This window comes from Quercus suber, unplaced genomic scaffold (assembly GCF_002906115.3).
Source record: "Quercus suber isolate HL8 unplaced genomic scaffold, Cork oak 2.0 scaffold_66, whole genome shotgun sequence".
In the NCBI taxonomy this organism is placed as follows: Eukaryota; Viridiplantae; Streptophyta; class Magnoliopsida; order Fagales; family Fagaceae; genus Quercus; species Quercus suber.
The window spans coordinates 1,327,641-1,340,175 of NW_027069531.1; the positions used below are offsets into that span (position 1 = coordinate 1,327,641).

Genomic DNA, 12,535 nt, shown 5'->3' on the forward strand with positions numbered 1-12,535 from the left:
GCTACCTAGTTATTTTAAACTCTTATGACTTACACCTTTTTTCAAGGATCTTGTTATCGTCAGTAGCTTACATCCGTCAAAGCGGAATTTTGCTACTTAGTCATTTTAGACTATGACTTACACCTTTTTTCAAGGATCTTATCGTCGTCAGTAGCTTACATCTGTCAGAGCGGAATCCTGCCACTTAGTCATTTTTTACTATGACTTACACCTTTTTTCAAGGATCTTGTCGTTGTCAATAGCTTACATCCGTTTTTTCAAGGATATTGTCATCGTCAGTAGCTTACATCCGTCAGAGCGGAATCTTGCTACTTAGTCATTTTTGACTCTTTATGCCTTGTGATCACATACACCTGCTTGTAGAGAAACGTTAGCTGAATAACTTATTTATTAATTCCAATAATGAATAATGAATACATTTCACAATTGCGTTTATTGATGGTATTTCTTCAAGTGTTCTATGTTCCACGGCCTAGGGAGTCTTTGCTCGTCTATGGTTTCTAGATAATAGCTGCCCTTCCTGGAGTAATGGACGACCCGGTAGGGTCCTTCCCACGTGGGGCCGAGTTTCCCTTGAGTGGAATCCTTGGTAGCCGGGGTTACTTTACGAAGGACGAGGTCATCAAGTTGTCTGAGCTTCACTCTCTTGTTGTAGTAGTCAGTCATCTTTTGCTGATATTCCGTTATTCTGCTACAAGCTTTATCTCTTACTTCGTCTAGGAAGTCCAGGTTGAGTTGCAAATGATCGTCATTGACTTCTTAAATGAATGCCTCCCGCCTGATGCTGGTTATTCCCACCTCAACCGGGATCACTGCTTCAGTGCCGTAGGTGAGTCTAAAGGGCGTCTCTCCTGTTGGTGTTCTCGTTGTTGTCCTGTAGGCCCACAATACATTGGGCAATTCTTCTGGCTAGGCACCCTTCACATCGTCCAGCTTCGTTTTGATAATCTTGAGCAATGTTTGATTCGTCACCTCCGTTTGTCCATTCGCTTGTGGATGACCTGGGGACGAGAATTGATTCTTGATGCCTAGGCCTGAGCAAAATTCCTTAAAGCCTTGGCTGTCGAATTGTCGTCCATTGTCTGATATGATCGTCCTTGGAATCCTAAACCTGCAAATGATGTTCTTCCATACAAAGCTCTGGATTCTGGCTTCGGTTATGGTCGCCAGCGCCTCTGCTTCAACCCATTTTATAAAATAATCAATAGCAACTAGTAAGAATTTTACCTGACCTTTGCCCTGGGGCAGCGGGCCGACGATGTCGATTCCTCACTGTGCGAACGGCCATGGGGATGAAATTGTCGTCAATTTCTCCGCTGGAAGTCGCTGAACATTTTCGAACCGTTGGCACTTGTCACATCTCTTGACGAACTCTGCCACGTCCACCTGCATAGTGGGCTAGAAATAGCCTGTTCGAATTATTTTTCTTGTCAGGGATCTGGGGCCAACATGATCCCCGCAAACACCTTCATGGATTTCCTTTAGGATGTACGTTGCTTCTTTCTCGTCAACACACCTTAGGTAAGGCATGGAGAAGCCTCTTTTGTATAGGGCGTTATTGAGGATTATGAATCTGGCTACCCTCTTTTTGATCTTCCTGGCTTCTTCTTTGTTCTGTGGGAGATGCCCGTCCTGAAGGAAGGATACAATGGGTGTCATCTAGCTGTTTGAGCTCTGGATTGCAAATGTTGGAACCTCTTCAATGTTGGGGTTTTTCTGAACTTCTATCATCAGGCCTTCTTCCACCGCTCTTTCATCTGACAAGGCTATCTTTGAGACTTCGTCTGCCATCACATTCTGGCTTCTGGGGATCTGCACGAACTCCACCTTTTCGAACTCTTGAGTCTTCGTCAATCTGAGGTACCTATGCATCCTTTCTTCTTTGGCTTCGTATACTCCCATGGCTTGCCCAATTACTAGCTTCGAATCACTCTGGATCACCAGGTTCTTAATTCCAAACTCTCTTCAAAGCCTTAACCCCGTCAGAATCCCTTCATATTTGGCCTCATTATTAGTTGCTGGGAATTTTAACTGAACTCCATATTTTAGCTTTTCTCCGTCGGGGGTGATTATGACTACCCCTACTCCTCCTCTCTTATGGGCTGATGAGCCGTCGGTCTGTATTGTCCATTGCTTGTGTTCGATGGTGAAGCCATCCTCGTCCAGGTGGGTGAATTTCGCGATGAAGTCTACTAAAGCTTGTGCTTTTATGGCTGTCCTGGGGTGGTATTAAATATCAAATTGAATGAGCTCAATCGCCCACTGGACCATTCTCCCTGCCGCCTCGGGCTTGCTCATGGACTTCTTGATTGGTTGGTCTGTCATTACCAAGATAGGATGTGCTTGGAAGTACTGCTTAAGTTTTCGTGAAGCTACTATCAGCGCGAACGTGATCTTCTCGATCTGAGGATACCTGGACTCAGCTCCTTGGAAGGCTTGGCTGATGTAATAGATGGGAAGTTGCTTCCCATCCTCTTCTCAGATCAAGGCTCCACTGACGGCCGTATCTGACACTGCTAAGTACAAGTACAAGTTCTCACCTTCTTTTGACGGGCTTAGAAGGGGTGGATTGCTTAAGTAACGTTTGAGTTCCTGGAATGCGGCCTCGCACTCGTCAATCCAAGCGAAAGCCTGCCTTAATGTCTTGATGAAGGGTAGGCATTTGTCCGTCGCTCTAAAGACGAACCTATTGAGGGATGCAATCCTTCTTGTCAGCTTCTGGACGTCCTTGATGGTCTTGGGCGAGGCCATATTGATTATGGCTTGTACCTTCTCTGGATTCGCCTCAATTCCCCTCTAGGACACCATAAATCCCAGGAATTTCCCCGAGGATACGTCAAAGACACATTTACTAGTGGTCAGCTTCATATGATATTGCTTGAGAGTAGCAAATGTCTCTTTGAGGTTGTCCAGATGAGTGAGTTCCTCCTTACTCTTGACAAGCATGTCGTCTACGTATACTTCCATGTTCCTGCCTATCTGCTTGCTAAACATTCTATTTACCAATCTCTAATAAGTGGCGCTTGCATTCTTCAGTCTGAAGGGCATTACCTTATAGCAATAGAGCCCTTGGCTGGTGATGAAGGTTGTTTTCTCCTGATCCTGTTCTGTCATTTTTATCTGGTTGTATCTAGAGAAAGCGTCCATGAACGTCAGAAGCTTGTGCCCAGTTGTAGAGTCTACCAACTGGTCTATCCTCGGGAGAGGGAAGCTATCCTTCGGGCATGCTTTGTTCAGGTCTGTAAAGTCTACGTACATTCTCCATTTCCTATTTGCTTTTTTCACCAGGACGACATTTGCGAGCCAATCTGGGTAATATACTTCACGGATGAAGCCGGTAGCCAAGAGCTTGTTAACTTCATCAGTAACTGCTTGATCTCTTTCGGGTGCGAAAACTCTTCGTCTTTGTTTGACAGGCTTCCTTTTTGGGTCTACATTCAGCCTGTGTTGGATGACTTCTGGAGATATGCCTGGCATGTCATCGTGGCTCCAAGCAAAGACGTCTAAGTTTTCTTTAAGAAATTGAACCAGCTTTGTTCTCATCTCAGGACTTAGAGTCGTCCCTATCTTGGTCGTCTTATTTGGTTCTTCATCAGATAATTCTACTGTCTCCAAGACCTCCATCTTTTCTTTTCCCTTTTCTTCGATCGTCCATGTATGGTTCTCCTTTGCGCCCACGACGGTCTGGTAACACTCCCGAGCTAACACTTGATCTCCTTTGACTTCTCCTACCCCATTCTCTATTGGGAACTTTATCTTCAGGCAGTAGGTTGACGTGGATGAATTCCACTTGTTGAACGCTGGTCTTCCAATGATTATATTGTAGGTCGAGGGACAATCTACCACCAAGAAGTCCAGATCACAGGTCAATTGCTTCAGGTAGGTTCCCACTGTCATCGTCAACGTCACTATGCCCTTGGGGTTTACCCTGTCTCCACTGAAGCTAACAAGGGGGGAGTCAAATGGACGCAATCTTTTTGGATCCAGTTTCAACTGTTGGAATGCAGGGAAGTAAATGATGTCAGTAGAGCTTCCATTGTCCATGAGGATCCTCTTTGTGTTGAACCCTTCTATTGTAAGTGCTATGACCAGGGGGTCATTGTGAGGTTGTTTCACTTCCCTAGCATCTCCTTCATTGAAAATCATGTCCTGATCGGTTCGTCTCTGTTTTAACAGGGGTGTCATGTGGACACTGTTCACCTATCGTTGATATGCTTTCTTAAAGGACTTGAATGACCCACCTGCCATGGGTCCTCCTGCGATCATCTGTATTTCCCCTATCACATTTTGAGGAGGCTGGTACCGACGGTTATTGCCCCCGGAGGTGGACTCGTGCTGACCCTTGTTTCCATCTCGGAATCTACTGTATTCCCCTTTCTTGATAAACTTCTGTAGCTTTCCTTTCTGTATCAACTCCTCAATCTGTTCTTTGAGGTCTCGACAATCTTCAGTGTAATGGCTGTGGTCCTTGTGAAATCGGCAGTATTTATTCTTATCGCGGACGTTAGGGGATGAGTGCAATGGTTGCGGCCACTTAAGGTAATGCTCGTCCTTAATCTGCGCTAAAATTTTATCGACTGGAATAATAAGAAGGGTAAATTTTACAGCTTGCGGTCCCTTGTCATCCTTCCTCCTGACTCCGTCATTGGTCCGACGATTTGGGCGCTCCCGCTTTTGCCCTCTACGATCATCATCTTTCCTTTCTTTGTCCCCTGGTCTCCCTCCATCCCTGATGGCCGCTAATGCGTCTTCGGCGTTCATGTACTTCTGTGCTTTCAGGAGCATTTCAGCCATCGTTTTTGGGGGATTCTTTGCGAGTGACGAAACGAGCTCTCTGGATCTCAACCCTGCCTTGAAGGTCGTTAGTTGCACCTTATCGTCCGCATCGTCTACCTCCAATGTTTCGTGAGTAAAGCGTTTCATGTATGACCTCAGAGTTTCCTTTTCTCCCTGCCTTATGGTAAGTAAATGATCTGCGGTTCTCTTAGGACATTGTCCTCCAATGAAGTGTCGCAAGAAGGCATTGCTCAACTGCTCGAAATTGTCAATGGACGACGTTGGCAACTTTGTAAACCATTCCCTTGCAGCTCCTTTAAGGGTGGTGGGGAAGGAGCGACACAGTATTTCGTCTGGGGGCTACTGGAGCCCTAGGGTCGTCTTAAAAGTGTTCAGATGATCCTGATGGTCCTTTAGCCCATCGAATGGTTCAAGCTGGGGCAACCGAAATTTAGACGGTACTAGGCACTCAAGGACCGTTGGCGTGAACGGCGAATCTGTTGCCCTAACCATTCGATCTACACTTCGATCTGTTTTCTCCTTGATGGCGTTTCTGAGTTCGTCCCGCCTCATCTCGTGGAGAAGGTCCGAGTTGTGCTCGATTGGAGTAGCGGGCCTTTGATGGTCACTTCTTCTGTGGCTATCTCCCTCGTTGTTTTGGTTCCCTTTAGATCGATTCTCTTCTTGTTGAAGCCGTAGTTTCAGCTCCTGATTTTGCCTAGTCGGTTCTTCAACGGTGCTGCAAGGCTGCAGAATCCGGATTAGACTCCATGTGAGACTATGTTTTTGTATTGAACACGAAAATGTCCAACTTCCCATAGATGGCGCCAAACTGATGAAGTGTGAATTCGTCAGCCAATGTATGTAGACAGAAATGATCTCCAGCCTCCTGCAAGTATGTACCCTCGAGTGTGGTCACCGGTGTGGTGCTTGCCACAACGTCTCCGATGCCAAAGTCAGTATCGAAAGTTATTTAAGAAAGAGCAATATAGTATATCAGAGAAATTTTACAGTAACTATCTCAATGTGCACATACCTTATTCTTGGCCATGTGGGGGCTTTATATATGTTGTTGTAACCTCTAGCCGTTGGGCAATTAAGGTGGTTCTTAACACTCCTCTGAGTAACGTTTTCTGGCCTCATCATGTTGCTTTTAATTTTATCCCAACGGTCAGTACAACTGGTTTTGTAACCGTCCAGGGTGTTTATTGGCGGCATTGAATGAGGTGTTTAAGCCTCGTCAATGAACTAGTAACTCGTCAGTGTAATCCGTCTCGTCGGACCAGTTTTCCTCGTCTATGCTTGATTTCGTCAGTCCCATCAACAACTATCTAAAAATGTATATTATAACATAATTTAAAATTTTAATAATGTGACTTTATACATAACCCTATTAATTAAATCCTAAAATAAGATCTCAATAATTTTGTAAAAATGGTTTTCAAATTTCTTGAACTGTTGTGGTACAGAGACATTGCCAACGCCAAAGTTGGAATAGTGATTGTGATGATGACCAAAATGTCTAGGCCCGCATCTTTGGCACACGTACACTTTAATGAGTCCAAATCTTCTGTCCTATTTTTCCTACTCCACTTTATACTCTACCAATAAATACTTGTCATGTGTTCACCTAATTAATTAAATACTATCATTATTAACTTATTAATACTACAGTTATTAATTAATAGTAGTATTTAATTAATTAGATGAACACGTGACAAATATTTATTGATGGAGTATAAAGTGGAGTAGGAAAAGTGGGACAGAAGATTTAGACTCCACTTTAATTAGCAAATGCGTGTAAAAGTGATATAATATATTCAATTACTAGTTTTTGTGCCTTTTATAAGCACTTGATTTGAATTACAATATATATATATATATGTGTGTGTGTGTATATATATATATATATTTAAGGTTGTGGGCCTTGTGACCAAGGTTGTAATAATAAAGAAACATGAGATTCAATCTCCGTCAATATCAAAAATTAATTGGTGTCTTGGTCATAAAGAGTTATTATCAGCAGCAAACGCTATATGTTGAAACTCTAAAAAAAATTAAAAAAAAAATACATTTGGACTTTTAGAGCAATTACATCATGTGTGCAAAAAAAAAAAAAAAAAAGGCAATAAGTGTTTCACATTTTTGCTAAAAAATAATTCACATCAGTGGGTCTATAACACTATATGTATACAATATTGTCACAATAACCGTGCATATTTACTGTAACTTTCTATACGATTTCCTTAATCTTTTTTTTTTTTTTCTCTCATCACTCACCCTTGTCAACAACCTCTCTTCCCCTACACTCTCTTGATCTCTTAAATGTCCAGAAAAAGGAAAAGAATATGAAAAGATACAAGAAGGAAGACAAAGAAGACCATTGCAACCAACAACCAAGCACCCCACCACCACCACCAAAAACAAAACAAAAGTGAAAACTCATTCGTTATCATCATTGGTTTCCATAGACAAAAGCAAAATCACCACCATTTGGAACCAATACGTGTTTTCTTAGCACTATTCGAGTCCTCTTGTTGTCTCTCACCGCATTTCCCAGCCAATTCAAACACCTAGTGAATTTCGCATAAACTTTAGATCAATAACAAAAAGTAAATTTAAGGAAATATAAGAGAAAGATAGATCTAATTTTCAAGTGCTTATCAATAGAGGGTTGGGTAAAGGGATCTAATTTTCAGATTTGAGCCATGGAAATTGATCGGAGAGATTTGAGATGTTTCAGATTTGAGGGAGAGAGCGTCTGTTTAGATATGAGAGAGAGAGAGAGTTCTGGCGTGTGGGGTAAGGAAAGAATAAAAGTAAAATAAACAAAAAAATTATTATTTAAAAGAAATAGATTGTATAATAGATGATTCAATGTAAATGTTTTTGCAAAGTGATCGTTTAAATAGAAAAAATAAATTTTTATTTAAAATATAAAAAAAAAAATTTAGAAGAATTGATGCTATTGCTCTTACACAATCAAGGGGGCAAAGGATAATTAGACCAAGCTGATACTGAATAATTTTTCTTTAAATAGGACAGTAATTTAAGGCAATAGAATTCATAATAAAGATCACATAATCATCCGCAATATATTCCAATTTATTCAAACAAGATTTGTGTATTGATGTGACAAGGTACCAACTTTTTTTTTTTTTGGAAAAGGACAAGGTACCAAATTGGCACAAAATCGTTTGAAGTGACGTGTAACTCTTACTTTATAAAAGCAGTGCTAAATGGAATCATTATCGATTGATAAATAAATATCTCTTTTTAATGTGCAAGGCTAATTTACTTTTGCGTTCTTTGTAACAAATGTTGCATAGTGTGACTCGTGTTACACCTGACATTTAAATAATTGTTTCATAAAATAAAAAGAAAGACATAACTGGTTTACCAAAAAAAAAAAAAGAAAGACATAACTAATTGTTTGATGGTTTTGTCTTATAGTTGTTATAAAATTATTTCTAAAAAGAACTTGAATATAAAAACTTTTACGAAATACCGACTCCAAGCCCATCCTAAAAAATTATTGATATTAAATGTTTAATTAAAATAGGTTTTCAAGAGCTTGGAGTTTAATTGATTGTGATCTTTGTGTTTATAACGGAAAGAATAATTACACTTTATCACTTTAAATTATATATACTTCAAATTACACTTTCTAACTTAAACTTTCAAAATACACAGTTAACACTCTAAATTATAACTAGTGTTGCAATTTGCACTCTACCATTAATTTTGCCATTATCTTAGATGGAAAACCAAATTATAGGGTGTAAAGTGTAATTGGAAGTATAGTTTATAGTAGTAAAATAAAATTTATCATTTGTTTTTAAGGGTTTGAGAAAAAGGGCAATTGATTCTTTTCATGTAATGTCATCCAAGATAATGATAGAATTAACAGTAAGGTGCAAAGTGTAACATAGGTTATAATTTAAGGTGCTAATTGTACATTTTGAAATTTTAAGATGCAAATGTAATTTCCTCCTAACTAAAATACTTAAGGTATAAATCTCCTCCCCTATTATAACTATTGCAATATAAAAAACATAAAATGAGACATACCATAGGCTAGACAGGATGGCTTTGAGATGCTGTAGGTAGCAGCAAGTTGTATTGAGTCCAAATCTTCTGTCCCACTCTTCATATTCCACTATATACTCCACAAATGAAAACATGCCACATGCCCATCTATTTAATTAAATGCTAAATTTATGCATTCTATTATTTCAATTACCTAAATATGATGGATTATTTATTTATTTATTTTAAGAAATTAAAATAATAGAAGGCATAAATTTATCATTTAATTAAATAGATAGACATGTGGCTTGTTTTCATTTCTGGAATATATAATGGAGCAGGAAGGGTGAGACAGAAGATTTGGACTCAATTGTAGTGACCTTTGTGGTGCATGGCATACATTAGTTGGTGGCTTGAAGGCTTAGTGGAGGCACAATGTTGACGGTGGTTTGTAACCTTGGCATGCCACGTTGCAGGTTGAGATATATGTTGAATGTGGTGGTTTGTATCCTTGGTTTTTTTTTTTTTTTTTTTCCTAATTCCATATTTGGATTTTTGAGTAGTGGATAGTAGTAGTGATGGCCATACCCATTGGGTAATGGATATCCAACCCTACCCGACCCAAATGTTCCGGGTAATACTCAGTTCTTCATGGGTAGAAGGTAATCGGGTAGAGTTTGGATATTACCTAAATTTTGCAAGTAGGGTATGGATATTACCCAAACCCGACTCGTACTCAAAAAACCTAAATTTCTTTCTCTCTCAAAGCTCTTCGCTTCTCCTCAAACACACGAACACAATCAGATCAAACAAAAAAAAAAAAAAAACCTTGAACAACCCAGATCAACAGTCATGAGAGAAAACACGATTACAGAGAGAACATAATCAAAGAGAGAGAAGGCAATCAGTCTTCAAAATCATGAGAGAGAACAAGATCAAAGCTTTCTATGATGTACCTGAGTAGAGAGAGAAGGTGATTGGAGTGGGTCATGGTCGATCAAACTCAACTCAGCTTTCTCCTTTATGCAAGCTTACTACGAAGCCGTTGTTGATGACTGTTACAGTTTCAGCATTTGGTTCTTAAGACACAAAGCCATGGTGTTGAGAGAGAGATAGACATACATATCACAAAGCTCTCTACCTTGTACCGCATTTCACATAAAGCAATTGGTGAAATCACAAGGCTTCCGAGAGAGAGAGAGAGAGAGTGTTGAGAAACGAAGTTATGGATAGAGAGAACATCATTTTTTTTTTCTGCTTTATTGATTGGTAGGTTTATGAAATTCAATGCATTTTTTTAAAATGGGTTTTGGGTCGGGTATGGATATCCATGGATAATACATTCAAGTAAGGATCGAATATGGATATTAATGGGTATTAGTATCTGGGTATCCATGGGCAAACATTTCAAGTAGGGTATGGGTATACCCGATCCATACCCTACCCATGGCCATCTAGGGATAGTAGTTTGTGTAGATATGCTGACAGTTGATGCAAGATGAGCATATAAGACATATAAATATATATATATATATACACACGCGCATAAATAAACACTGAAAAATAAATTTTATAGCATTTTCAGGTATGCAACCAAACATAGTAAAATGAAAACGATTTATTGAGCGAAAAATATTTTCTATTTAAAAACATTTTACCATGAAACAAACAAAGCGTTAGGCTTAGGGGTGTGCACCCAACCTGTTGATTCGCCAACTAGGTTAGGTTGATTTTTAGGGATTTTTGGATTGGGTTGCCAATTTTCTTTTTTGCTCCTGGTTAGGTTAGGTTCAAGTAAGGAGATTCACAAATCTACCTAAACTAACGATACCCAATTATATTTAATATATACTTAAAACATAAATTCTATTTTTTGTAATTACTTTTTACCCCTCTCCTTGATGTAAAATAGAAACTTTAACCTATTTTCTCATTTCAACTCTCAATCTCTCACTTCACTTTCTTCCTATTTAGAATTTTCATAAGATGGCAGGGGTAGAAACATTTGTGATAATACTAATATTCTATTTTGTTTTTCAATTGAAATGGGATACAAGTATTTGATATCTCACTATTTAATTGTATTTTGATTTGATTATTTGTGTTGGTTTGATAATTTGTGTATGTTGCTATGCTTAGAATTTTTGGAAGATGGCAGGGCACTTGTTAAATTGCTAGCTATTGCTATTCTAATGCTCTAAGTTTTTTTCTTTTAATAAAAAAAGCTATCTAACTCAACATGCATGGGTTGAGTTAGACCTCTGTAATGAGTTAGATTGGGTTGAGTTGTTTTCAACAGGGACGAAATCAGGATTCAGAAATGAGGGGGCCCAATGTATTAAAAAAAAAATTGGTATAGACCAAACTTGACATAAGCTTGTTCAATTGTATTGTGTTAATTAACATTATAATATATTCGTGATAATTCTAGATTATTCTATAATGAACTATTTCCAATTTTATATATGTTGATTGTAGGGACATGGGCCCAGAATCATATATTGGGCCTTGGGTCTTATCCGAGGATGTTATCATGTCCGAGGAGGAACCAATGGTTAATGGTGATTCCAGTTTAAAGCCTCATAAGTAAGAAAGAAGAAAAAGGTGAACCGAGGAGATATTCCTCCTTGGACATAGCATACACAGCCCAGACACGCACCCCAATGACGAAAATAACCTCCTTGAAAGCCCCAATGTTAGAGGTGTGCCTCAAGAATACACAAGAAGGAAGAGAGCCTGAAAATATCTAAGGAAAGGCTGCTACTTCCGTATTGAATGCACTGCAGTTACTTTTCTGGCCGCATTTATGTGGAGAAGACCCCTGAACAGTACTGCCTTGACTACCACAACTCACAGAGAGCCAAAAGATGTGTCTAATGGAACGGACACTCAAGTGAGGACTCAAATGATCGACAAGTGTAGGATCAAGATGGTCCAGAGGGAGCTATATAATGTGACAGACCCCTCATGAGAATGAGATTGGAAAAAAGAGAAAAAGAACACTGTAGCAACCAGAATCACACTTGTAATCAATTCCATTTATCTATAAGAATATTTGCCTCATTGGACAATACATTCACTTAATCTTACGTGTTTTGCTCTTGCATGATGGTCTTTCAAACCTATCCTAGCCGTTGTTAGATTCACTAAGGCCTAGTTCTTTGACCAATTCTCTACAAATTTATTATACTAGGCTCATTAACCCATAATCCCATACATACTGGGCCTGGGCTGCAAACCGTGCCCCTATAGTGATTTTTCATAAATTTATTTGATGGATTTTAGAAATTGAGACTTCAAACTAGATGTTGACAATACTACATTTTCAATATGAACTTCTAAATTATTTTGAATATTTCTTAATAAAAAAAATCAAAATTGAACATTATTTTTCCACGATCTTAAAAAAAAAAAGGCAACAATAATTAATTATAAGGAATTTATCCTACATCTACCTAACCATTTAAATAATATTTTGACATAAGATTGACAAATTTCTCTCATTTCTTAAAAATTAACATTACCAAACAATTTATTACAGGAAACTCATTATATAATTTTTTTTAATAAAAAAATAAACATTATTATTGCACCAAACACAACTAAAAACTTTTCAATAAGTAACTCAAAAAATATAACAATAAGCACTTCACAGTTCATACCATGTGAACTAAAAATCATACATTTGATAATGCCAAATTTGTGCTTTGCTTTTGTTGTCAATATTAGT

The 12,535-nt window shown here is 38.7% G+C and overlaps 1 protein-coding gene across 1 annotated transcript; it reads right to left on the reverse strand.

Moving 5' to 3' along the window:
• Positions 1-4,200: 4,200 nt before the first annotated feature.
• Positions 4,201-4,923, reverse strand: LOC136067296 (uncharacterized). The gene has a single exon (XM_065772934.1). It carries the CDS (start codon positions 4,921-4,923, stop codon positions 4,201-4,203), a length of 723 nt encoding a protein of 240 aa, XP_065629006.1.
• Between the last annotated feature and the right edge of the window lie 7,612 nt (positions 4,924-12,535).

What these genes read in the sequence shown, in the direction of transcription:
- LOC136067296 (XM_065772934.1), bottom strand. Translation starts at nt 4,923, where the DNA reads ATGAAACGCTTTACTCACGAAACATTGGAGGTAGACGATGCGGACGAT.